The sequence below is a fragment of the Phacochoerus africanus genome, chromosome 16 (genome assembly GCF_016906955.1).
Source record: "Phacochoerus africanus isolate WHEZ1 chromosome 16, ROS_Pafr_v1, whole genome shotgun sequence".
In the NCBI taxonomy this organism is placed as follows: Eukaryota; Metazoa; Chordata; class Mammalia; order Artiodactyla; family Suidae; genus Phacochoerus; species Phacochoerus africanus.
In genome coordinates, this window is record NC_062559.1 from 10,098,778 (window position 1) to 10,126,267 (window position 27,490).

The window sequence follows — 27,490 nt, forward strand, 5'->3', positions numbered from 1 at the left end:
TTGACCAAGACAATTTAGAAACTCGGAACACAGGCCTCCGAAGGCAAGAGTGGGCTTCAAGCACACCCAGGCTTACCGAGAGAGGGACCCTAGAATGTGCCGGGCAGGCCATGCGGAGCTCTGGGGCCAGAAGACACCCCCAGGCCACCTTCTTCTGTAGACCCCACCGCTGGGGCTGAGCCAGAGACGCCTTAGCATCTAGATTAACCGGTGAAAGAGACTCCACTCACTTTTCCGTGTTGGGATTCTAGCACACGGACTCCTTATAAACCGCTCTCATGAAAGTGCTTTCCCCCACCTGCAACTGGAAACCCAGATCATTTCAGTCAGAAACTTCAGAGTTTCTAAAAGCTTTGGGCTGGGAGTTCCCATCGTGATTCAGCAGTTAATGAATCTGACTAGCATCCAGGAGAACGCAGGTTCGATCCCTGACCTTGCTCAGTGGGTTAAGTATCCACTGTGGCCGTGAGCTGTGGTGTAGGTTGCAGACACAGCTGAGATCCCGAGTTGCTGTGGCTGTGGTGTAGGCCGGCGGCTACAGCTCCGATTCGACCCCTAGCCTGGGAACTTCCATATGCCTCAGGTATGGCCCTAAAAAGAAAAAAGAAAAAGAAATGAAAGCTTTGTGTCGAATTGTCAGAAAACCATGGATGCATCAAATACAGTCCAAAAAAGAACACAAAATCCATTGTGTCATTCCTTCAGCGAATGCGAAAGCTCTTAGCAGTGGACTTGGTACTCAGTAGATACTCAAAACACATCGGCATTACCAGCATTAGTTAATAGTATTTTTAGCTCTTGGTTACTGGAAAATACGTTTTCCTTTCCCTCCAGGGTTATCAGTCTGTGTTTATTTCGTGTGCATTGTGTGGCCAGCGTTAGTCGTGGTTAACTCAGAAAAAACGTCTAAGTCAGTTCAAAACATCATTCATGGAGAAGATGTTTGGTTACAGCCCACTGCACCTGCTTGGCCCAGAAAAGAGCTTACCTATGGTATATAGAAACGGTAACCATTTGTCATCTTAAAATAGTAGAAGTTTATTACATTATTTATAATTGAAATAATTACTTTCAATGAAATTTTAACTGGAGTCTTATTATCTTGAATATTAGCCTTTGAGGAAAAGTAAGTTTAATTAGACGACATGCAAGTGAATGGGAAACAAGGCATACATCCTAAAGGACACTCTATGGGGGATTTTCAAGAACTTGGTCGAGGCTGCTCGTGGCTTTCCTTGTCCTGAATGCTGGTGTCAGCCACACTTTTATACCTGACATTCACAATCAGGGTAGTGTTTTGATCCACCAGTGCAATGGAGGAAGAAAAAGAGGGAGCAAATTTTTATTTTATGTATCCGGTCAAGAATTAGAAAAGAGAAAGGGAGAATGCAGGAAGTTAAAGAGACTGTAGGTGTGTAGGTGAAAACTGCCCGAGGCGAGCTCTTGATCTTGGCAAATTACCCATCCTCTCTCGGCTTCATCCTCACTCGTAAAATAGGGGCCACGGTTGTATATATTCTTCTGATGGCTCTTCGTAAGACCGAGTGAAAGAGTGCTTGCAAACACCTACCACGCTGTCAGTAAAGTTAGCCACTATTACGCATATTTTTGGTCTCGTTTCACGCAGGGTCCAGTGGGGAGGGTGGCTAGTTCCTGGGCTGACCCCTAGATGGCGCTGGTGCCCTAGAGGCGCTGGAAAGGGTGCGCGCCTGGAAGGCGGAGGCCGGTCCTAAACCTCTGTTGAATGTTCCCAGTCAGAGAACTTACACATTTGTTGATGGGCCAGAAACCACTTTGGAAGCTGAGAATGAGCAGTAAAGTTGGAGGCGGATTAGCAGCATGAGGAAAGAGGTCTGTGGTGCCTGGAGAACCTTGACCCACGTGAGATGGGGAGATGCGGTCGCCAGACAGCGCAGGTGCACGTCCGTCCCCCCCGACTCACCCGTAAAGCCTTTGCCGGAGAAATCCAGGAACCTGAGACCTAAAGTTGGCTTCCCCGTCGCGCTGTTCGTTAGATTAACTGTTCTCCCCTCCTCTCTCTCCTTCTTCTCCCCTTCCTTCCACGTTACCCTCTTCTCTTTCCCCGATGCCCCATCTCTGCCTCCTGCGTGAACAGCGTCAAGTCGTGTTTCCAGAACATGGAGATCTGCAAGCGCCGGGTGAACATGTATGACACGGTGAACCAGAGCAAAACCCCTTTCATCACGCACGTGGCCCCCAGCACCTCCACCAACCTGACCATGACCTTCAACAACCAGCTGAACACTGTCCACAACCAGGTCAGTGGGGGCACCGAGGGGAAGACAAGGGGGCCTGACCGTGCGAACCTCGGGAATTTTATTTTCCCACCAAACCTCACCGGGAGACAAAACGCCTCCACCGTCACACACCACAGACAAAAATCTCTCTGCGGTCACATTCGGCTCTGTCAGAAAGTGTTCCTTTGAGAGACCCAAGCCCTCTTTGCACTGACTCCTGGCCTCATGGGAAGGTCGCAGAAATGACTCACTAAGGGGGTTATTTCTCACTGGTCCCTCTCACTGCTTTCCTCTGTCCTAACGGGGGATTAAGGCAAAGGAGATGCTGTGATCCTTTTAGGGCTGACATCCGCCTGGTCGGGAGTTCCAGACCTGGAAGGGATGCTGGCGGTCGTGCCGCTCGGCGCCCTGCTCCTGGTCTCGGCCCTGCTGGGTCCACATGATCTCCTTCCAGGACACATAAAACCTGTCCTTTTCCACACCTGGGGGAAAATCCGCTCATCCGTCTTGTCACCAGAATCCCAGCAGTTGGACCTAAAAAGGGACTCAGACACCGAATATTCTTCCCACAACCCTTTGCAGAAAATGAACAGAATCCAGCCCCTAACCCACTGCTCGAAATATGGATGACACCTGGGAAATAGTCACTGAATGGGTGATGTTGCCATCCTACCTCGGGCTGCCTCTGATATCCGAGTCTTTTGTCCCCACCTACTAGTCTTACCAGGTCCCCCAAAGAAACGTCCCTGGGTTTTTTCAGTCTCAGTATCAGTCTTTAATGAAACCCTCCTATCTGGGTGTATACATACCATAGGAGAGGAGCGTGTCTGCTCTAATCCTCAAGTGTGAACACTCTGCTCGGCGTCTGCTCTGTTCAGCAGGTCCCCAGTCCCACTGAAGAGTCACCGACCCCATCTTCCTAGGCCGTTCCTGGCACACGGGGTTGCTAAGGCCCAGCTTGACTCTCCCCACCCTGCCCCCCTTCTGCCTACACCCTAGGAGAGGCCGCCTGGAATCTGCTGTCCCCTGGGGACCATCGGTGTTCTTACAACCCTCCTTAGCAGGAAGAGCTAATGTTCTCTAAGGCCTCGAGTCCAAAATAAAGAGCTTTCCCACCCAGCACCTTGCTCCGTCCTCAGGCTGAGGCAGCCACAGGCAGGGAGGTGAACTCCTTGACCCAGTATCACCGTGGTTTTGTTTGTCATCACCAGCGCTCCATCGCAGTGAGCCGATTAACGGGCCATTGCCATGGGCGTGGAGAGGAGGAGGAGGTGCTTTGAGAGGGGAAGGTCGGCCTGGCTGAGGAAGGAGGCCAGACCAAGAGGCATACTCGGTGTTCCTCAGGCAGTAAGTGGAGGTTTTGAGCAGAGGTGCTGACATGCACAAAGGCGTCTTTTGGAAAGAATGTTCTAGCCCCTGTGCCCACGAAGAACTGGAAGAAAAGAAGTAGAGGCCAGAACATCCCTAGTCAGGGCCTTACAGGTCACAGGCCTCAGGAGAAAAGGCCACTAAGGAAGCAGCAACAGAAAAGAGGGTTCCAGGGGCCTTTGCAAGGAAGGAGCCGCAGGACCCGTGACTGACCAGAAGGGGGAGTAGTTGAGTACCAGCGTGGGAACCTGGAGGAGGCAGGGGACAGGAAGCTGGGAGGGGGGTCCGGACTCTGGCTGTAGAATCCCAGCAGGCGTGTGATGGGAACTGTGTTTGTGGGGAAGGCTCGAGGAGAGGCGAGGCCATGGAGAGAACACATAAATACAAGTCATGCCATCGGTAGCAACACAGGTGCTGGCCCCATCCGAACGCCTATGTATAAGGCAGATAAACAAGGACCTACCGTTAGCACAGGGAGCTATAGTCAGTATCTTGTACTAACCTATAATAGAAAAGAAATCTGAAAGAATATATATAAATGTAACTGAATCACTTCGCTGTACACCAGAAATTATGGAGAAAATTTCTTTTCCGCCGCAGTTAGCCGGAGGCCAACTGTATGGTGCTGCAAAAACAGACACTTATGGGAGTTCCCCGTGTGGCTCAGTGGTAATGAACCTGACCAGTACCCACGAGGATATGGGTTCGATCTCTGGCCTTGCTCGGTGGCATAAGGATCTGGCGTTGCCGTGAGCTGTGGTGTAGGTCGCAGATGCGCTTCGGATCCTGCGTTGCTGTGGCTGAGGTGTAGGCCAGCAGCTGCAGCTCCAATTCAATGCACCCCCCCCCCCAAAAAAAGCAGACACTTATGATAAGTGTGTGTGTATATATATATATCTTAAGATGTAAACATGGGCACCACAAACTCTTCTGCTTTGCACTGAAATCCAGCATAAAATAGAGTATAAGAAACACGCAAAATGAAACTTTGTCCATTTTATCAAATTTGGCACCCATGCACATCCTTCTTGAAATTCTGATTGTGTTTGTGTCCACACAGCCTTGTGGCTCCTTCCTGCCTGTCTGTTTTAGTCCTTGGAACCTCTAGTGGCCAAACCTCTCGTAAACAGTGTTGAACCTGGAGCCATGGGGAGCCCCCACCTGTCTCGCTAAAGAATCGGTGTGGAGAAGATGAGGGTGACCCTGGAGAATTCCCATCTAGAATTCCCTTTCCTTCTGTGGCCTGTCTTCACACGGACGTTCAGTCGCGGATGCTCTCTTGTTCTGAGGGAGAGAGGAGACAGGACCTCATGTCAGTATTTGTCTGACCCGTTTCCATTCACGGTCTCTTGACCCACTAGCATCTTCTCTGCCTTCCAGCCTTAGTGGCTGAACGTCCACAGGAGATGCGCTGAATTCCGACCAGGGACCCCAGGCTCGCCAGGTCCCTCTCCGTCTCCGCAGTAACAGGGCCCTGCGGTCATGGCAGGGCATCTGTGAGCAGTGCTGCCCTGAGACCTGAGCCAAAGGGCCCCCGTCCCGGGCCCTCCTCAGGAATGTGTGCTTCCATGCCAGGCTCCGGGTACCCGGGACCCTGGGCCTGCGGGGCCTCTTCCTGGCTTCATCAGCCCAGTAGGGGCTGTAGCACCAAGTCCAAATACAAGCACCCGGAGGCCCTCGACGTGTGGGATGGAGCTGGGACAGGGAGGGCAGGAAGCCGAGGGATCCAAGAATCCTAAACTCAAACCCGGCCGTCCCCGTGGGGATGAAGGTGTATGCGTCTGAATGGACGTACGTACATACATACATCCTTTCTAGGCTCATTTTTAACTTTGCACTCTTTAGAGAGGACTTGCGGGGTCCCTTTGCGCCTTTGTCCAGGCCCCACGATGTGAGGAACAGGCCTGGCTTGGAGCAGCAGGGGTGACTCTTGGGTTGCGTGTGGCTGCAGGTGCCCGCCTTTCCCTGCGACTTCTCAGCCATATTTCCACCCCTGTCTATTTTTGCTTTTTCGCTCTTGGTTTGTGTCTGTTGGTTTGCTCTCCGTTGAGTTCGTTCGTTTGACTTAGATTCGTGTCTCCCAGCATTGCCACCTCCCTCATGTTTTATTTTTGTTTATTTTTGTTTAACCCCCACCATTCCTTTAGGCTCCCACCTCCACCAGTGCCACTCTTTCCTTAGCCAATCCCGAAGTCTCCATACTAAACTACCCATCTGCACTCTACCAGCCCTCAGCGGCGTCCATGGCTGCAGTGGCCCAGCGGAGCCTGCCCCTGCAGACGGGAACTGCCCAGATCTGCGCCCGGCCTGACCCCTTCCAGCAAGCGCTCATCGTGTGTCCGCCCGGCTTCCAAGGTAAGGACGAGCGGACAGCCTCTGGGGCGCCGGCCCCCACGCTTTGCCCCGATTCGTGTCTTTGGGCTGAACTTGAGGGCCCCACCCTACAGTCGCCAGCCCAGGAACAGTGGCACTCAACACCAAGTTGGGCCCTTCTTATTCTCACCACCTGCCAGCAGATTTGTCCCTCGCCCCCTGTCCTGCTGTGTGCGCTCCCGTTGTTATGCCGATGGGGGCTCTTGCCTTTTCTCACAGGAAATAATCTCTGTGTGCATTATCTAGAGAAAACAGCCCCTCTGGAAGTTCCCGTTGTGGCTCAGTGCTGATGAGCCCAACTAGTACCCATAAGGATGCGGGTTCGAGCCCTGGCCTCGCTCAGTGGGTTAAGGATCCAGTGTTGCCGTGAGCTGTGGTGTAGGTCACCAACGAGGCTTGGATCCTGTGTGGCTGTGTCTGTGGTGTAGGCCGGCAGCTGTATCTCCGATTGGACCCCCTAGCCGGGGAACCTCCATAAGCTGCAGGTGTGGCCTTAAAGAGCAAAAAATTTAAAAATGGCCCGTCTCCGCCAGCCAGCATAGTCCCAGCTCTCGGGGAAGAATATGTGTCTTTCTGAAAAGTACCTCTTGGTCACTGCTCCCCGCCCTGCCCCCGCCCCCCGCCCCCACCGTGGTACTTTAGCCCTGCTCCCCTGCCCTTCGCCTGAACGCTCTAAGAAGCGGGCATGGACCACTTACTTGGTTACAGCTTACACAGAAAGCTCAAGAATTTGTGTCCGAGAACCCCGAAGTGTTAAGTTGCGTGCGTGGATGGTTCAGTGCAGCCTCACTCTCCCCCCGCCTCCACGCCCCGGAGCTCTGGCTTTGATGCACAGATATGCCTTCATGACAGAAGCAGTTTTCTAGCTGAAATTTGTCCACATAACTGTCCACTTTTGGCTGTACAGACTCCTTAATTTGACCTTCTAGTCTTTGAAAGCATTCAAGGTTGTTTTGTGCGTTTTTAAAAAATGTTAAATTAGTGCAGAACAGACTCGTGGTTGCCCAGGGGGACGGGGGAGGGAGTGGGAGGGACGGGGAGTTCGGGGTGAGTAGATGCAAACTACTGCATTTGGATTGGAGAAGCAGTGAGGTCCTGCTATATATAGCACAGGGGACTGTATCTAGTCACTTGTGATGGAGCATGATGGAGGGTAATATGAGAAAAAGAACACATACGTGTGTGTGTGTAACTGGGTCACTTTGCTGTGCAGCAGAAATTGACAGAACATTGTAAATCAACTTAATAAAAAATTTTAAATAAAAAAGTAAATACATAAAAAAACATGTTGAGGTAGACACTAAAGGAGAGGCTTCCAAAGGACCAGGCATTTGGGGGGTCGGGGGTTGCCTAGCGCAGAGGGAGCCGAGAGCTGAACATCTGGCCGGCAGGGGACTCCCCATCCAACTGCGTCCAGGTACTCAGCCCTTCTCTCCCTTGCCCGCTGTGTGGACCAGGACTGCAGGCCTCCCCCTCTAAGCATGCTGGCTACTCTGTGCGAATGGAAAATGCAGTTCCCATCGTCACTCAAGCCCCAGGAGCTCAGCCTCTTCAGATCCAACCCGGCCTGCTTGCCCAGGTAAGTCTCTCGTTGTCATGACCGGTATTAACAGCATCCGTGTGACTGTCACTCGCAAACGAGATGCATCTCCGCCAGTTCCCTCCCCGATGGTGAGTTAGATGCTTCAAGTCATTAGAAGGTATCAGTAATATTCTCGATGATCCCCAGGTGAATTACCTTCCTAAGTATCCAGCTTACAATTTCAAGAAGAAATTTAGACGCAGGAAACGTCTGGGGAGATTATTATGTATCTTTGTGATGTAAATTAATATGGGAGACCTAGGGTTTAATCCTGACTCTACTGATAATTCTCTGTGACCTAAGGCAAGTCACTTAACATTTCTTTGCCTGAAACTTCTTTCTTGTAAAATAGAAATTCTTTTTTTGTTTTTTAAAGCCAAAAAGAACCTTGGCAATTACCTCTTTGTTTTATAGTTGAAAACCGGGATCTCAGAAGCTTCAGGCCGGTATCTTCCTTATCTGCGCACACAGCTACTCGGATGGATTCTTAGACTGAGGTCACAGAGGTGAAAGTGGCTGCAAATGTGTAAAATGTGGTAGAAATTTTAGGAAACAGAGTGATGCAATGATAAGAGTAATCAATCCTTAATATCGCTTGAACCTTATTAACAAATGCATCACCACTATGCCAGGCACTTTACAGTTGTCATGGCTTGAATGCCCGCAACATAGTAAGGGGTTGTCTCCTTTTGACAAACAAATAGGGGAAACGAGGCACCAACTGCTGGCTCAGAGTCACACGGCAATTAGGTGACAGAACTGGAACACAAACCCAAGAAGTCTGAGACCAGCATCTGTATTTTAACCACCATGCCATCCTCTTTCTTTACAAGCACTTCTGTTTGGGGGCATCAAGGACAGCCTGACCCAAATGTTGTTAGTTTAGAAGCGCCCTTGTTTTTAAATAACATTGGTTCCCAAGGACACCTTATTTATAATGTCTTCTGTTGAACAGAAGCTTGAGGTTTTAATTTCAGCGTCCTATCCCATGGCACGGGTCTGTTTCGGACTCGCTCGCTTCTATTCCATTGTGCTAATAGCCTATTGTCTTAACTGTTCTGACTTTAATAACATGTCTTGGTATCTGGTCAGGAAAGCCCTGCTCCTGTATCTCGTTCTTCAGAATCTCTCTGTTCTTGTCCCGTAACTTTTTTACGTGACTGTTAACATCGCTCTTACGTAAGGATTTTGGTTCCACAATGAACGAGCCGAAAACGAACAAACACCCCAAACTCTGGTTTGTGTTTATCGGACTTGCACTGGATTTATATTGACTTTAGGAAAATTGACACCTTTATACTCTTACGCCATTTTATCCCTGAACATGATATAATTGTAAGTAAATTACCTTTTATTCCCTTCACTAAAGTTTTCTTTTGTTAAAATGATTCCTAAGTATTTCAGTTTCATTATTAATGATTTTATTAGCTGTATTTTCCAATTATTTGTCTTTGATTAATAGGAATATAACTGGTTCTTTTTTCTTTTTTGGCCACACCCATGGCATATGTAAGTTCCCGGGCCAGGGACTGAGTCCAAGCCAGAGCTGCAACCTACAGCTGTGGCGATGCTGGATCCTTAACCCACTGCACCGCAGCGGGAACTCCAAGGGCATCCTTAACTTGAACTTTAACTTGGAAGGAAATTCTTCTAGCTGTTTGCCATTAGGGATTTTGTTACTGTAAGTAGTTGATAGGGACACTTAATCAAGTTTGCTAATTTTTTAGCGAATTAATATTAAATTGCATCACATGTCTTTTCTGTATCTATTGAAATAACTCCCAGAGTTCCCTGGTGACCCAGCAGGTTAAGGATCCAACATTGTCACTGCTGTGGCTTGGGTCACTGCTATGGCACAGGTTCAATCCCTGACCCAGGAATTTCTACATGCTGAGGGTGTGGCCAAAAAAGTGAAATACTCCTGTGTTTTTGTTCCTTAATCTGTTACAGTAACAAATTACTTCATAGATGTAATAACATATTACTTAATGTTAAACTATCCTTGTATTTCCAAGGTGAACTTTTTTGGCATCTAACTTTCTTAGGTGAGAAATGTCGTGAATGTCCTTCTTGTAGGATCTGTATCTGCTTTGGGCATCCAGCTTATGCCACTCTCACAACGTATGTTGGACATGATCACCTCTTCTTCTGTTTTCTGGAAGAGCTTGTTTGATTTGATGCCAACCATGCTTCGTGTCTTTATTCTTACTTCCAAACTGAGGCTGCATATGACCGCTAATACCAGCTTCTGGTGGCACACAAAGTGCTGTCTTGCTGAAAGTTCGGAGGCAGAGAACCTTCAATATATAAAGCACGCCTTCTACTCCGTCCTCTCTTAACGGTCTTCATGGCTCCCTTTCCTTTGCACATTTTGGGGGTAGGGAGTTCAGAAAAGGCCCTGGTAAATCAAGAGACCCACAGCTCACTCCAGGTGCAAAGCAGCTTGTGCGTATTTTATTCGTGTAGCAGAAATCCAGGCTAGTTTCCCTCCCAGGGCTGCTCCCCTGTGAGCCCAAAACTAGAATTCACATGTACTTGAACGAGTACTTAGAGATCCTTTTTTGTGCTGGCACTTAACCCTAGTAAGCCAGAAAGCATCTCTGAAAGAAATAATAATTAGCATCTCTTACTAGCTACAATAGACATTCTTCATTGTTCAGCATTTCTGAGTTTGTTTCAGTCCTTTAATCATAGCAGGGAAGGGCTTTACCTACTGCAACATGAAAAGGAGTCCCTAGAGTGCAACAGCTCTCTAAATGGATTTAATCCAGAGCTCTAAGTGGGAAAGTGAACAAAAAAATACATGTACGAGGGTTTTAATCGGGACCGCGTTTATAGCAAGGAACTGCTGGAAGCAACTGGGATGTTTATTCAGTGGGAGATTTGTTAAATAAATTGATACGTGCATAAAATGGAACACCATGTAGCCATTTAAAAGGACGTGGTAGACTGACATGTCTGGACGTGCGGAGCTCACTGAGAGATATGAAGTTAAAACACAGAAAAACCAGTCCTGTCCTATCCATTATCCCTGTGTGTCTTTTTATTTGTAGGTCGCTTTTGATTTTCTGTTTTTCACTTAATCCATGCTAATGTGTTCGCTTACTAAGGTGGAGTTCTCTCCTAGATATGCCTTAATGGTCCCTTCAGTGGACAAAAACAAGCTGACTTCTAAACCTAGTATGGCAGCTTTCTTTTTTTTTTTTTTTTAATGATTGAATATTGAAGCTGATGCCTTTAGTTTTCTCGGGGTAAATTTCTAGATATCAGGCAGAGGCACTCCAAATATTATTACTTTAAATACATCCCCAGAGGTGGCCTGTTTCTTTTTCTCTAAAGATTTAAACCTTTTCAAGTTTATTTGTGAATGTTTAGAGTCTTTTGACTCCATCCCTCGTATTAGTTTTATTGCCTGTGTCCTTTCCTCCCCCACCTCCCAGCAGTGTCACATGTCCCTCAGAAGGAAACGCTCCGTCGGGGAGGGGCCCAAAGATGTGTCCCTGGAAGAAGAGGGACACCCTCTCATTTCGGTGACATGAGGGTGATCTTGGGGATCCCTTACCAGCCACGCTTTTTGGTGCTGCCTGAAAGGAGCTGTCATTTCTGTTCTCAAGCCCCAGCCCCCAGAACTAGTATCCTGACCACCACCAGTCACTGTGAATGAGCAGATAAAGGCAGAGAGATGGGGAGTACAGTTCTTCTTCCCTTTTTTTAGGGCCGCACTCTCAGCATATGGAGGTTCCCAGGCTAGGGTTCAAATCGGAGATGTAGCTGCCCGCCTACACCACAGCCACATCGTGCTGTATCCAAGCCGAGTCTGCGACTACACCACGGTTCATGGCAACACCAGATCCTTAACCCACTGAGCGAGGCCAGGGATCAAACCCGCAACCTCATGGTTCCTAGTCAGATTGGTTAACCACTGAGCCACAACGGGACCTCTGGGAGTACAGTTCTTTTTTTTTTTTTTTTTCTTTTGTCTTTTTGCCATTTCTTTGGGCCGCTCCTGTGGCATATGGAGGTTCCCAGGCTAGGGGTCGAATCGGAGCTGTAGCCGCCAGCCTACGCCAGAGCCACAGCAACGCGGGATCCGAGCCGCATCTGCAACCTACACCCCAGCTCACGGCAACGCCAGATCGTTAACCCACTGAGCAAGGCCAGGGACCGAACCCGCAACCTCATGGTTCCTAGTCGGATTTGTTAACCACTGCGCCACGATGGGAACTCCCAGTTCTTGATTATATAGTATTGGATCGGGAGCTCCTGCTGTGGCTCAGCAGTAACAAACCCGCCTGGTGTCCATGAGCATGCAGTCTTCCATCCCTGACCTCCATCGTGGGTTGAGGATCCAGCGTGGCTGTGGCTGTGGTGTAGGCAGGCAGCCGTAGCTCTGATTCCACCCCTAGCCTGGAAACCTCCATATGCTGCAGGTGCAGCCCTAAAAAGCAAAAAACAAACAAACAAACAAAAACCATTGGCTTGAGCTCTTTAAACTTCACTTCGTCTCGAAGCCGCCTCGGGTGGTTTGCAGCAGCCAGGCTTCCCGACCACCCCCCTTGCTGCCTGCTTCAGCCTTGCTTGGTGCCTGAGGGGCGAAGATGGTCCTGCCATGTTCGGGCAGTTACCGCCACTACCCGTTCCTGGGTGAGGCCATCCTCTACGCACATCACCCTCTTAAAGGGCCCGGAGCGTGGGCTCTGGGGTTAGACTGTCGTGTTCAGACGCCAGCCCCTCCACTGACTGGCGGCGTGACTTTGGGGAAGTTGTTTCTTGCATTTCGATCGAATTCTCTGTCCAAGTGATGCATCCCCTGTGTACAGATGAAGGCTGCCACAGACCTCTCAGAAAATAGGCGTCTCCTGCTCTGTTCTCCGCCCAAACAATAACTTTTAACCTTTTCATTTTATTTAACTCCACGTTTCTACATAATGTACTTACGCTGTTTCCTACAGATTTTTCCATTTTAGGTGTTAAATGACTCTCTTCCGTGGAAGATGGAGCATTAGCTTATATGACCCCTCCATCCCCCCCACTGACACACACTCTCGTCGTCTCATTCGCCTCCTCACTCTTCCTTTCTCCCTTTCCTCCTATATAACCTGTTTCATTCAGCCACTTTGTATTATCTACCTAGTTGTCCATATTGTGTCATATCATTCACAGCTGACCCTCACGATATGCTCTGCTTCTATTTCATTTCCCATACCTCTTCTTTTTCTTGGAATTAACAGCCGTCTCATTTTTTTGGTCGGGTTAGTTTCCTCTGTATGTTATTTTGCAGCCCCAGAGTCTTCCAGACCTCTGAAAGGTTTGTGTGTTTGATGTGCTGATGTGTTTGTGCATATTGAGAAGTCCGGTGGCTGTTGTTTTTCTTTCTTTCTGAAAAAGCCTGTAAGACGCCTTGTCCAGAGTGGCCTGCGATTTCACAGCCCCGTGCATCCTCGGGCGTCTTTCAGAATATGCATTATCCTGGACACCCGATTGGCCCTTTTCATCTGGAGAATTTTTTTCTTTTTTCCTACGTTGATTTCTTCTCCTCCATTTTCTTGGCGCTTCTTAGTGGGACTCTTACTAATTGGGCGCTGGTGCTTCTGAATCGATCTAACGATTTTCATATCTCTCTCTCCTTTTCTCTGTATTCTTTCTGTGCTGCATTCTAAGATTTTCTCAACTTCATGGAATTGTTCATTTCTGTTGTCATAGTTCGCATTTCCAAGGGCTCTTTCTTGTTCTCTAAATATAGACACAGATATATAGAGATGTATATTTTTATATATGATCTTGTTTCATGGAGATATATCTTTTTTTAATTCTCGGAGGACATTAATTACAGATTTTTGGAAATTTCCTTCTGATTCCTACACTCTTGTTGTTTCCCTCTGAGTTTCCTTTTGTGTTTTAGTCTCTTTCACGTTAGAGGCCTCCTTTAAAAATCTCGTGATCCTTGGCTGTTCATTCATATTTAAGACTGAAGCACTAAGGAGTTCCCATTGTGGCGCAGCAGAAACAAACCCTACTAGGATCCATGAGGACAGGAGTTCAATCCCTGACCTCACTCAGTGGGTTAAGGATCCGGTGTTGCCGTGAGCTGTGGTGTGGGTCACAGATGCGCCTCGGGTCTGGCGTGGCTGTGGCTGTGGTGTAGACCGGCAGCTGTAGCTCTGATTCGACCCCTAGCCTGGGGATTTCCATATGCTGCAGGTGTGGTCCTAAAAAGGAAAAATTAAAAAAAAAAAAAAAGAAAACCCACATAGGGTGTGGAGTGGATAGAATTGTTGAATATGGGCTTTTCTGTCGGCTCATAAGGACTGATCTCTGCATTTTCATTGTCATATCCCCTCTCCTCAAATGTTTCTGTAGTTTTTTCTTTTGGGATAGTCGGGTTCCCTAGAGAGCATCCTCCAAGCTCCAGCTGTGAGATGGGGACAGGGTGTAGAGGGCAGGGTATATGCCTAAATACCAGGGATCTGGGAGGGATGAAGCAATCTCATGGTTCATATGTAGGCTTGACCTGAGAGTCCTTCAGTCTGTTCACTCCAAACGTGCCTTTCTGTTTTCCAGCTTCCAAAATTTGTTAACTGTTCTTGTCACTTCCTGTTCTCTCTGCCCAATGGTTCTATACATTTTTTCATTTCTTCACTGTCATTTTGGTTGTCATTTACAAGACAGAGCAGTAAGTGTACATTTTTTTTTTTTACCGTATTTCCAGCCAAGTTATTTAACTTCTCTGTGTTTCAGTTTATTCATTTGAGAAAAGAGAGCGGAAAATAGTCTCTGTGTCATAGGGCTGGTGCTAAGATGAAGTCAGAGCATCTATTTATGATCTTAGCTCTATGCTTGGCACGCAATGTGAATCCACAAATGTTACCTCTAATCTAATAAATTATAAAGGAATAATGAGAGAACTATCTGATGAAGTGAGGTCTCCAAAGAGCTGACCATGTCAATCAGTGGCAGAGGTCCAAAAAGCCCTTTCACCTCCATCTCTTTGAGGTAAAATTTCCCTATTTTAGGGAGATAGGGAGAAAAATAATGTCCTTAGCTTGATATCAAGATTTTTTTCGTTTTGTAATGACATTGGTCAGAACACATGCTTTTTTATGAGATCTGAAATAAGCTCCAGACCAAATCAGCAGTAATTGGACTGCCAGTGAAATTGTTATGCATTTAACCTTTTGAACTCCTACCTGTTTTAACCGGTTATTTTTCTGCTTACTGTGTTTTAATTCAGTAAATCTGAAATACAGTTTATTATAGTTCATTGTCTCAGTAGAACTGCTTCTTTCATTTTGTCAGCAGACATTTATTAAGCCCTTACTGTATAATACAGTTTGTTATAGTTCATTGTCTCAGTAGAACTGCTTCTTTCATTTTGTCAGCAGACATTTATTAAGCCCTTACTGTATAATCCGTGCCCATGTCAGAAAGCCCAGTAAGCAAGCAGGCACCAGGCAAAAGGTGGAAGAGATGGCACTGGGTCTGACCTGCAGCGTGGGAAGGCTGGACCAGGCGAACTGGTCCAAAATGCGGCTATAACATCTTTCTACACATCACTGTTTCCTAAGCCTTGACTCAGATGTGTAATCCATTTCCAGGAGTGCTTGTTTGTGCAGATGAGCCAAAACACGTGAAGCACACGCACAGTTTGCGGACCGCTACGTGATATAAATGACCCAGTGTTAGTCACACCCAGCCTGATCCCGGAGAGAAGTATAACTCAGATCCCAAACCTTTACATCCTTGACCTACCCAAGAGGTCTTTTATCTTAGCGGTGTTCCTGTAAGTTTCCATGTTTGGACAGCCGTGTGAATCATTTAATAACCAAAGGCAAGCAGAATAGGGATGGAAGCTACGGTGAGCTTAAAACACAACACACACGCCCATGCACATGCACCTGCAAGTCTATTCAAGGAGTGATCAGGAAAGTTCTTTTTAGGCTTCTTAGAAAAAGCTTAGTATTTATGAAGAATTGTTGGGCTGTGGCTTCCTGTCTGTCTCGTTTTTGCTTTGAGGGGTTGGGCTAATTTTCCATGAAGCTTAAGGTCCCAGCTGAGAACTTCACGTCACACCTCGTTGCCCCCAGATGCAGGCGAGCATCGGATATTTGGTGATCTCAGAATTATGTTCACTTTGATTTCGGAGATAACACAAGTTGGACCCCTAGATTCAAAGTGATAACAATAGGTAAAATATTGAGTAAATGACATAGATGCAAGGCTTCTCGATGGCAAAGCCTTATGGCTCAGTTCAACTGACCTCAGTCTCTTGCACATAAATGGGTGACAGAAAAAAATCTGTAACTGACCTTTTGGAAGTGTTCAGCATTGTTCATCAGAGCAAGTTTATAAACAAGTCATTCTTCAGTACTGTTCTTTGCCCATTTCCTTATTATCTTCTCTTTACTTCACATATGTTCATTGTTATCTCCCCTAATTTTTGAGGCCAAAGAGCTGCTCTCTGCTTCCCTACCTGTCGCAGCGTCCAGCACAACCCTGGGCCCTGGGCCCTGGGCAGAGTAAGTGCTCGGCTCATGCACATCGGTTCCGGGATGAACACACATGGTGACAGCAAACACCCTCTGTCCTACAGCAGGCCTGGCCAAGCGGGACCCAGCAGATCCTGCTCCCCCCGGCGTGGCAGCAGCTGACTGGAGTGGCCACCCACACGTCGGTGCAGCACGCCGCCGTGATTCCCGAGACCATGGCAGGCACCCAGCAGTTGGCCGACTGGAGGTGAGCAAAGCAGCAGCCATGGCTGGGATGGGAGGTGTGTCCACTGCCAACCCAGAGAGCTGCCAGGCGAGCCTGTACCTCAAGCTCCTGCTTTGTAGAGGGCTTTTTTAATTAAAAAGAATATTATGTACGGAGTTCCCATTGAGACTCGGCAGGTTAAGGACCTTGGGTAGTCTCTGTGAAGACTCAGGTTTGATCCCTGGCCTCGCTTCCTGGGTTAAGGATCTGGCCTTGCCAAAAGCGCAGTACAGGTTACAGATGCAGCTTGGATCTGGCGTTCCTGTGGCTGCTGTGTAGGCCGGCAGCGGCAGCTCCACTTCAGCCCCTAGCCCAGGAGCTTCCATACGCCACAGGTGCAGTCATAAAAAGAGAAGGAAAAAAAAAAAAAGATTATGTGGAATAAGACTTCAGTGTAATAAGAGCTTATTTTTAAATAAATGTACCAGGACACAAGGAAATCAGCTCTAGTGCTTTACAGTCAGTTGTCATTTTTCTTTTCTTTCTTTCTTTTTTGGCCGTGCCCCTGGCACGTGGCAGTTCCGAGGCCAGGGACTGAACCTAAGTCACTGCAATGACAACACTGGTTCCTTTAACCACTAGGCCACCAGAGAATGCCCTTTTTTTCCCCCCTAAATTATCTTTTTCAATTTTTATTTAATATTGGAGTATAGATTTACAGTGTTGTGTTAGTTTCAGGTGTACAGCACAGTAATTCAGTTATACACATTGGTTGTCATTTTGAACCCAGAATTCAGTTCCACTGTTTTTTGTTTGTTTTTTGTTTTTTAGCACTGTACCCGAGGCATATGTAAGTTCCCAGGCTAGGGGTCAAATTGGAACTACAGCTGTCAGCCTACACCACAGCCACGGGATCCGCTCTGAGTCTGCGACCTACATCACAGCTCATGGCAACACTGGATCCTAACCCAGTGGGTGAGGCCAGGAATCAAACCTGAGTCCTCATGGATACCAGTCAGGTTCGTTTCCACTGAGCCACACAGGAACTCACAGTTCCATTATTTGATCGCCAGTGTAATTCACCACACTTGGCTTAGGATGACTTTGGATTGTTTCTCAGATTTAAATTCCTCTCCCAGAAAACAGATTTGTCACAAGTGAAAGGATGCGGAAGAGAGTCCCTGGGGCTCCTAGGCAATTCTACAGGGTGTTCTCAAGGTGTTTGGAGACACAGGCACACTGGAGTCATGTCAGACCTCCCAGGGGAAGGCTTGCCAGAAAAGGGTTTATTTGGAATGGCAAACTCTAGTATCTTTGCTGAATGTGTCTCTTCAGCTGATAGCCATATCTTAGATAGCGAAGTTCACTTTCCACTGACCCCAGAGTCATCCAGCTGAGAGCCACCAGCACGTCACACCCCGCATCTGGTTCCAGAACACCTCACCCCATCCCACTCATCGGCTTCCTCACTGCTCTGTTGTTTTTATGGCCACTTCCCACTTTTCCTTGTACCTCCCAACACCACCGCAGTGCCCGCCTTCTCAAGTGCAGAGCCAAATGGCAGTCCCTCCAAGTTGTCCCCAGCTTCCCCTGGCCCCCTGGGCTGTCTCTCCTTCAACCCGAACGTCAGGGCAGGTCCCACCCCTCGCCCTCTGACGACAGTCTCTGTGCCAACCACGGAGTCTCCCTACAGCTCCAACTCTGACCTGAAAGGCTACCGTGAATGAAGAGCTCTCGATGAAGACAAAGAAATAGAGATAGAGGCCCCCAGTCAAGCCTCAACTGCAGCTTCCTCTGTTCCACCATCTAGTTTTCTGACTAGTAAAAGGAAGAAGTGAACATAGCCTGTTTCCCACAGCCCCCCCCCCCCCCCCCGGTGTCCACCCCCACTTGCTGGAAGCACTTTCAAACCAGGTAAAGCTGGGTTTAGTTCAGGCCCTACACAACCTGGGACAAATAACTTAACCTTATGAGCCTCAGTTCTTCTTCAGTAAAGTGGGGATAGTAATGCCAATTCATAGGATCGTTCAGAGGTTTAAATTAAAGTTGAGAAACAAAGCTCTTGAGGAGACTGAACCTGTGCCACACTAGCACCTGGCATGCCACCGGCAGTAAATAAATCTGTTATCTTTGGAGTTCCCGTCATGGCTCAGCGGTTAACGACACTGACTGGCATCTGTGAGAATGCAGGTTCAATCCCTGGCCTCGTTCAGTGGGTTAAGGATCCGGCGTTGCCGTGAGCTGTGGTGTAGGTTGCGGATGAGGCTTGGATCCCGAGTTGCTGTGGCCCTGGCTTAGGCTAGTGGCTACAGCTCTGATTGGACCCCTAGCCTGGGAACCTCCATATGCCACAGGTGCAGCTGTAAAAAAGGCAGAAAGACAAAAAAACAAAAACAAACACAAAAAATCTGTTCTCTTTGCTTCCCCAGCTCACGCTGGTTCATGCTCAGCAAGACCATCTTCCCACTCCAGCTCACTAGCAGTAGCAACCAAGTGGAAAGCTGTTTGACCAGTTGTGTTTTTTCTCGTTAAAGACTGCGCGTATGCTGTACTCCCTTTTTCCTTTGTCTTTTAGCATTTGCAGCTCATTTAATTTCAGCAATAGTCATTCATTCATTCATGCCTCTTTTCTTATCCCTCCACATCTCGGACCTAGTTACCACACACAGACACCACCTAAAGTCAACACAATTCCTTTCGGACCTCTTCTCCATTTAATGTGCGGACCAAAGAATACTGGTAATCGTGGCTAGTAAACAAAAGAGAGGTACCACTGCCACACCTATATCACAGGAAAAAGAATGACATGTCCCTCGCAGAAGCAGCAACAAAGTAAAGAAGCCATAACATCAGTTTCTAAAGTCCATGTCATTGTCCAAAAGACTATCAGAATCTGGAGTTCCCATTGTGGCTTGGCAGAAACGAACCCAACTAGTATCCATGAGGATGCAGGTTTGATCCCCTGCCCCGCTGAGTGTGTTAAAGCGTTGCCACGAACTGTGGTGTAGGTCACTGACGTGACTCAGATCTGGCATAACTGTGGCTGTGGTGTAGGCCGGCACCTGCAGCTCTGATTTGACTCCTAGCCTGGGAACTTCCATAAGCCACAGGTGTGACCCTAAAAAGCAAAAAAAAAAAAGTCTATCAGAATCTCTACAGTCTCCCAGCTCCTTTTTTTCCTATTCATCCTTTTCCCTAAGTTTCAAAGATTAATTTCATAGTATTTCAAAAATTCAAATGAGTTCTCTTATAACTTTTCATTTTACTATGCATTAAATGGCTTTTTTTTTTTAATTGGCAATTCTCTGAATTTATCACCATTCAATATTTCTGTAGGAAAACAAGCCTTGGGGTAAGCCTTGAGGTGGCATACAACCCGTTTTCAGGATAATGGCTGCCAGCATTTCCATCAACATGTGTCTATGTTATTAATTTTTATGTAATACCAAATTCTATACGTGTTTAGTCAGCCTTCAGTGAATCTAATTGTTCATTCAGAAAGCATGTACTGGTTGATCAGCTACCACATGCTTGAGCACTGTGCCAGCCACTGAGAGAATTCTAAAGAATGTTCTTGCTTTGTAATGCCAGAAACATATGGCTCCCAGTCTTCAAAGTTTGTTTTTCACATAAACTACAATATCCTCCCTTATAAAATGCTATTACCATGATATTCCGTCCACTTCATGGAGTGGATATAATAACACATTGAAGGCACTTTGTAAATTCTCAAGTACAATACACAGCAGGGTCACCTGTTCAAGGACTTTAACAGCTGGAGTATTTCCTTTCCGGATTTATTTCCTTTCCGCGGAACTTAAGCTGAGTCTGCATACTTGGCATCCTCCCTACCTGAAATGCCCTCTTTTCTCACCAACAAATTGTGCCCCTGCCACTTAAGCCTTACTGCTCTGGGGAAGGTTATCTGATGAAGTCACGGGAGGGGGACGCTTCCAAGGTGGTGAGATAACTGCCTTTTGGTTTTAATTTGCTTTTAAATGGGGAAAGAACTTTGCCTTATCAAAGAGCTCCGTTTTTTATAAGACCAGTAAAGAGTCTGCTTTCCCCTCTCCCTTTCAGGAACACACACGCTCACGGCAGCCATTACAATCCCATCATGCAGCAGCCTGCCCTGCTGACCGGTCATGTGACCCTTCCAGCAGCCCAACCCTTAAATGTGGGCGTGGCCCACGTGATGCGGCAGCAACCAACCAGCACCACCTCCTCCCGGAAGAGTAAGCAGCACCAGTCCTCTGCGAGGTAGGTGGTGTGAGAGTGGCTCCCCCGGGGCTTGGAAGTTGAAGATCTGGATTCCCTGGAGCGGGCTGGCTGTGGCCTGTAGAACCTGCTGTGCCGCGTGGGTAGCACTAGGGTTTAAAGGAGGCCCTCATTCTGAGGCCCGTAGGAGTGCCGGCCCTGCGGGCACCCTAAGAGTGGGTCCCTGGGTACAGTGTTCGGTGCCTGGGGCCTCAAATGGGTCTGTCCCCTTCCACTTCTCTTTCTGGAAGACACTCAGACTGACCTCTGAAGTTGCCTTTTCGAAACCATAGTAACATTTTTTTAAAGTAGTGGAGAAATGTGCTTGCTTTGAAATCGCCAGAAATGTAACTCATTAGGTACTTGCTTAACTATAAGCAGTAACTTTGGTTAATCATAGACACTGACCAGTAGAACACTGATCTTTCCCGTGTTGGTTTTTTTTTTTTTTTTTTTGGTGTTTTTGCCATTCTTGGGCTGCTCCCTTGGCACATGGAGGTTCCCAGGCTAGGGGCCGAATTGGAGCTGTAGCTGCCGGCCTACGCCAGAGCCACAGCAACACAGGATCCAAGCCGCATCTGCAGCCTACACCACAGCTCAGGGCAACCCTGGATCCTTAACCCACTGAGCAAGGCCAGGGATGGACCCCACAACCTCATGGTTCCTAGTCCGATTCTTTAACCACTGCGCCATGACGTGAACTCCTCCCATTCTCTTTAAATGCAGTTTCATCTTTATGAACTCTTAAAAATCAAGGTAGACAAAAGGCCATGTGCTGTTGGATTCCATTTATACGGTATTTTGGAAGAGGTAAAACTCTAGGGATAGAGATCAGATCAGGAGCTGCCAGGGATTCGGGCTGCAGAGAATGGAATTCACAAGGAAAGAGCATAAGGGAACTTTTTCAGGTGATGAGAAAGAGCTATGTCTGGATTGTAATGAGGGTTACATGACTGTACATTTGTCAAAACTCACTAAACGTTTCAAAAGGGTGACTTACACTGTACGTAAATTATACCTCAATAGACTTGACTTTAAAAATAGAGATTTACAAACAAACCCCTAACAAAGAGGTCAGGATTGTGTGGCTGCGGAGTTGTCCCTTTGTCTCTTCCCAGTGGCTCCAGGCTTGGAGGTGCCTAATTGCTTGTTTGGAATAGATTAATCAAAAGATGTATATGAGGGAGTTCCCGTTGTGGCTCAGTGGTAACGAACCCAGCTAGCATCTATGAGGGCGCAGGTTCGATCCCCAGCCTCACTCAGTGGGTTAAAGATCTGGCATTGCTCTGAGCTGTAATGTAGGTCGCAGACACTGTTCAGATCTTGCATTGCTGTGGCTGTGGTGTAGGCCAGCACCTACAGCTTGGATTCAACCCCTAGCCTGGGAACTTCCATATGCCATCTGTGTGGCCCTAAAAAGAAAAAGAGAGAGAGAGAGCAGTCCAGTAGATGAAATGTCTGGTGAATTTTGGCCTTCTACTCATTGTGTGGCAAGGTGCCAGAAATTAGGCCTGCCTTTTTCCATTCTTTTTCATTCTATAGCTGATCCAAAAGCTGACTTCCCTAAATTGTCATCCTTCTTGGAGAAGATTCTTCTTTGGATGTTTCTGACAACTTAGGGAAATTCATGTCGGAGCAGTGACAAGCTTCCAAAGTGCTGTTGTTTGGCAGCCCCGTGACAACACACTCATGTCACTGTTAGATTGGGTGGCAACAGAGGCCACTGTCTCCATCCTCACACGTTGGCATGCTCAGCCTGGTGGGCAGTCACAAAGAACCTGGGTCGGGCCCAGTGGGCCTGAGCTCAGCCTCCTTGTGCTCACCTTGGCCAAGTAGGGGCAGAAGGAACCCTTAGCCTCCGACCTGTTGGCAAGTCCCTCTCTGATTCCTCCTCACCACCTAGCTGGCCTTAGGAAGGCTCTTTGCCAGTGCATTTCGAGATCAGTATGACTACAGTGACAGTTAGGTGTTTGCCTGTTTTATTTTGGGGGGGGGGCACACCTATAGCATGTGGAGGTTCCCATGCTAGGAGTCGAATCAGAGCTGCAGCTACCAGCATATGCCACAGCCACAGCAATGACAGATCCAAGCCAAGTCTGCGACCTACAACCACACCTCAGGGCAACGTGGGATCCTTAACCCATATGAGCGAGGCCAGAGATTAAACCTTTGTCCTCCTGAATGCCAGTCCCATTCGTTTCTGCTGAGCTACAGTGGGAACTCCCCATGTTTGCCTATTTTTAAGACCAATGCCTTAGGCAAAACAGTTGAAAAGACGAGAAAGCTCTTCCTTGTCAGGGGGGCATCAGGCATACTTTTCCTTAACATTGCCAAGTGGAGGTATTTTAACTGCTAGAGTAGTGAAAACATAATCTCAAAATGTTAACATATTAGTAATAACAAACACATAGTTTTAGGATAAGTACAAACGAAACAGTCTTATCAGTAGGACTTATCATTACAAGCCTCCCAAAAGGGACAGGCAACATATCTGATAACAGCTAAGTAGAAAATTAAATAGATCCACCTGCACAGAATTATTTTCATGTCTTATTGCCATCACTTTAGCTAGGAGGTGCTACAATCTCTAAGGACATATCACAGTCTTAAATTTCATTATAGGCTGTCTCTGGTTTCACTGTATAGATATGACAAGGTCAGCTGAGGGGAAAAGTAAACTACTTTTTCTCTAAAGTTAATCAGAAACTACACTGACTAATTTGGTAAGTATTTTCCGAATTGGGAGTTCCCGTCGTGGTGCAGCAGAAATGAATCTGACTAGGAACCATGAGGTTGCAAGTTCAATCCCTGGCCTCGCTCAGTGGGTTAAGGATCTGGCACAGCCCGGGCACAGTCCTCGGCCCTCCCCTTCGAAATCTGGCTACTTCCTTTATCCTCTGGGGGCAGGGACAGGCCAGGGCCCAGAGAAGGCCAGGGTGCTGTCCCCATCTGTGTGGCAGCTAACAAAGAGTCACACATTAGGGTCGGAGTGCCCCCAGCCCTCTGCCTTTGTATTTGGAGATTTGACAAAGCTGGTGTTTCTAGGTTGAGGTCCTTGGAAGATGCTGCCAGGCCTGACCTTCTCCATTGAGTGTGTGTGGCTTTATCATTCCAGAAACATCTCCACCTGCGAGGTGTCCTCCTCTCAGGCCATCAGCTCCCCTCAGCGGTCCAAGCGCGTCAAGGAGAACACGCCTCCGCGCTGCGCCCTGGTGCACAGCAGCCCGGCCTGCAGCTCCTCCGTCACCTGCGGCTGGGGCGACGGGGCCTCCAGCACCACCAGGGAGCGGCAGCGGCAGACGATTGTCATCCCCGACACCCCCAGCCCCACTGTCAGCGTCATCACCATCAGCAGTGACACGGACGAGGAGGAGGAGCAGAAGCACGCCCCCACCAGGTGAGGCTGTGCCACCTTCGGGCTCCAGGAAGGAGCGCAGTTGGGGGGCGCCGCGTGTTTGCCGCTCGCACCGAGACAGTTGTCGTGGATCCGGACCACTTTACATCGTCAGACGTGATGATCCCTCTCTCCTGGCCCCTGAGTTTTCATTTTGCCATGTCCCAGAGGCCTAAAGTGATTTCAAGGGAATGTCGGACAGATTTTCCATAATTGTTGAAAGCCAAAATAATTGAGTCCCTTTGGTCTTAAAAAATAGTTATGGTGGGAGTTCCCACTGTGGTGCAATGGGGTTGGCGGTGTTCTGGGAGCGCTGGAATGCAGGTGTGCTTCCCCGGCCCGGCACAGTGGGGTAAGGATCTGGCATTGCAGCAGCTGCGGCTTCGGTTACAACTGTGGCTCAGATCTGATGACCGGCCCAGGAACTCCATATGCCGCACAGTGAAAAAAAATAGTCATAGGAGTTCCCTGGTGGCCTAGTGATTAAGGACGTGGCATTGTCACTGCTGTGGCTCAGGTTTGATCCCTGGCCCGGGAACTTTGTATGCCATGGGCGCAGCCAAAAAACCAAAAATAGTTGTAGGCCCTCTCCACTTGGGAGACTTGAGGCCATAAAAACCAGGCACACAATACCAGTGACTTCCACCTCCATGAGCTTAAAAATCACTGCCTGGGGCTATTACATTTATTCCCAGTTGGTCAGAATATTTCTCTTGTATTGCTTTGGCTCCCTCAGAATTTGAGGTAATTGTCCAATCAGAAATTTCCCTGTGTCTGATTAACCCAGTCTTTCAAACTGTCAGTTGGCTTTTCACCCAGAGAGCATCACTGTTTATTCCAAAGTAGCAAGACCTCACTTTACTCTCTGTGGGTTTTCTGGGGAGAGGGAAGAAATATTTGTTACATTTGTGAGCCCAGCCCTGGCCCCAGAGCCTCTTTTCCACAATTTGCAGCCAGCATTCAACAGAACGCTGTGTGAGCTTGGGCTGTCCGATGGTCCCCTGGAACTTGCCCCTCCAAGCAGTTGGTCCCCTGGCTTTTAGCCCCTCTGGGCCTCGGGGCCTCACAGATCCCATCTCACAACCCCAGCCTGCTGGCTTCCACAGTGGGACCAAGGACCCAGAAAGGGAAGCTTGCCACCCCCGAGCCCCGTCAGCACACATCCCGTGGCTGGATGCGAAGCTTAACATTCACAGTTAGACCCGATTTATTAATTCCTGATTAGATACAGTGTCACTAATTATCATCACAAGTCCTTTTGATTAGATAGTAAATTCCTCCACTGGAAATCATTACACGATGTGTAGACTGGCTGATTAAAACATCCCCACTCCAGCTATTCCTACGTTTCCCATCTTTATAATGAATGCATTAGGGTTTTTGTTTATTTGTTCGTTTGTCTTTTTAGGGCCACTCTCATGGCATATGGAAGTTCCCAGGCTAGGGGTTGAATTGGAGCTGTAGCCACTGGCCTACACCACAGCCACAGCAACTTGGCACGGAGCCGAGTCTGCAACCTATACCACACTTCAGAGCAACCCTGAATCCTTAACTCACTGAGAGAGGCCAGGATCCATCCCGCATGCTCATGGATACTAGTCAGGTTCGTTACCGCTGAACCACAAGAGAACTCCGTGAATGCAGTGTTTTGCTTTTTTTTTTTTTTTTTTTTTTCTTTTCATGGTAGGGCTAGTGTATCTCTCATTTCAGTGTCCTCTCTAATGCTGAGGCTCTTCTCGAGTGTGTCTCAGCGAAGAATGTCATGGAGCACTTGCCATCCTAGCAGTAGGCAGGGGCCGGAGGGGCCATGGGGCCAGTGAGACGGGCCACAGCGCCTTGCTCCCGGCCTGCCTACTCCAGAACTGGCCTCGGCATCCTTTTGGGAAACAGCCCCACGTTGAGTCACTGCCCCTGGTGGCTCGCTTCACAAAGAGGAAGCCTCCTCCCAGCCGGACCCCTGGCCTGGAGCAGCTTGGCCGCACATCTGGGCATCAGGCATAAAACAACCTCACACGGCCCTGTGCCACAGCTGGAAAAACGCAAAAGCAGTTTTGAAATCCGACAGTTGACCAGATTGGAACTTCACGTTGATATCTGACCAGACAGAGCCTCAACATCTGTGCTCCAGGAGAGAGTTGAATAGCATGTCTGAGGAGGAGGGGGAGAGCCCCCCCGACCGATCAGGCCGCAGCTGGAAGCCCAGGTTGCTTCCGCAGCAGCCCTGGGGGCCCAGGGAGAACAGGACTGAAGTTCTTGGCAGCATGTGAGGCCCTTGGTGTCCGTGAGTCAAGGTTAGGGGAGGGCAGGGAAGGAGCAGATAGGCAGGCGCGTGTGTGAGCAGCCGCCATGCACAGTGACAACGGGCTGCTGAGTACCAGAGCTTCTGAAAGTGCAAAATGCAGGGAGCAGCCCACAGGCCCAGGGTGATGAAATGCACCAGAGATATTCCACCAAGGTGGGGGGGGTCGTGGCGGGGGAGCTGCAGGGTGAGGCCAGAGCATAATGGAAAAGTGTCAGCTGTCCCTGGGTGTGAGGGCAAGCTCACAGAATGAGAAGATAGTGCTTTCTGGAGAGGTCAAATGACTATTGCCTGAAAAGAAGAATGTTTTAGGACCCAGGAAGATAGGAAAAGTGTATCGAGTCTGCCTAGGATAAAACAGAAACCAGTAGCTATTTTATTTATAGAGCAGCCACCAGGTGATGTGATCACATTATTGTGACTACATTTTGTAATGAGAAGAAAAAAAAAAAAAAAAAGCAGAGGGGAATACGATTACTCATTCTTAGAAATCAGAATTATCATAAAATTTAACACAGTAAATATTTATTGGCCCCAGCGGTAAGATATTCTGCTCGGTACCGCAGGTGCTACATAAATAAGGTAGACAGTCTGTGTCCTCCGGAGGTTTGCAGGGTAATAAGCAAAATAAGACACATACAAATCATTATAACGCAAAACAGAGTATCAGTTCTGTCAAACCTAGCAGAGGACTCTGGAGAGTCAGCAGGAAAATAGCTTTGAGGAAATAGCAGGGGAGAGGGGGCAGTTCAAGGTCAGGTGTCCTGAGGGGTGTGGACAGCGGGTGGAGAAGAGGAGCCTGCAAGTTCCCTCGAGACAGAGGTAACAAATTCCTGCAAGATAAAAGAAACAAATTCCCGCGAGACAGATGAAACAGGAGGCCTGGAAGAGCGGGACTTCAGAATGAAAAGGGGGTTCGAGGGTCTCCCCTTGGATGGACATGGTCCACTTTGCCAGGAGGTGCCGAGGAGCTCACGGGAAAGCATCAGCGGTCCTGGGGAAACAAGGACGTGTCCCCGGGTGTCACCCCCCTGGAGACACCCTCCAGCTGGAAGCTGCTCTGCCGGCAGTGCTCCCCTTTGAACCGTGGAGGCGTCCCTCCTTGATCTGACCATCCTTGTTCGCAAACCTGATTTCTCCCGCGCGGTGAGCATCTTCTCTCTGCTCTTCTGCGTTCTTGACCTCATTTCCTCTTTGCAACTTACCCCCAGTGCTAAAGGCCTGTCACTGCCTGAAATGCTAATTACTTTCCCTAATGTGACTCAGCC

General features: G+C 48.3%; 1 protein-coding gene and 1 long non-coding RNA gene across 5 annotated transcripts in view; one reads left to right on the top strand and one right to left on the bottom strand.

Annotated features, from left to right (window-relative positions):
* The window catches only part of HIPK2 (homeodomain interacting protein kinase 2), a 204,958-nt gene that overhangs the window by 149,468 nt on the left and 28,000 nt on the right, over nucleotides 1-27,490 (top strand). The window contains exons 7-12 of one of the 4 annotated variants that reach the window (XM_047762979.1): nucleotides 2,117-2,279; nucleotides 5,774-5,981; nucleotides 7,457-7,578; nucleotides 16,175-16,314; nucleotides 20,353-20,532; nucleotides 23,645-23,926. In XM_047762979.1, the coding sequence (XP_047618935.1) occupies nucleotides 2,117-2,279; nucleotides 5,774-5,981; nucleotides 7,457-7,578; nucleotides 16,175-16,314; nucleotides 20,353-20,532; nucleotides 23,645-23,926 (1,095 nt within the window). Of the gene's footprint in view, nucleotides 1-2,116; nucleotides 2,280-5,773; nucleotides 5,982-7,456; nucleotides 7,579-16,171; nucleotides 16,315-20,352; nucleotides 20,533-23,644; nucleotides 23,927-27,490 lie in introns of all 4 variants that reach the window. The other 3 variants (XM_047762981.1, XM_047762978.1, XM_047762980.1) reach the window with 3 other exon arrangements.
* On the bottom strand, nucleotides 4,499-6,992 carry LOC125117241 (uncharacterized). The gene is made up of 2 exons (XR_007132553.1): nucleotides 6,698-6,992; nucleotides 4,499-4,910 (listed from the first exon to the last, which is right to left on the bottom strand). It is a non-coding gene; the product is annotated as an uncharacterized LOC125117241 (long non-coding RNA).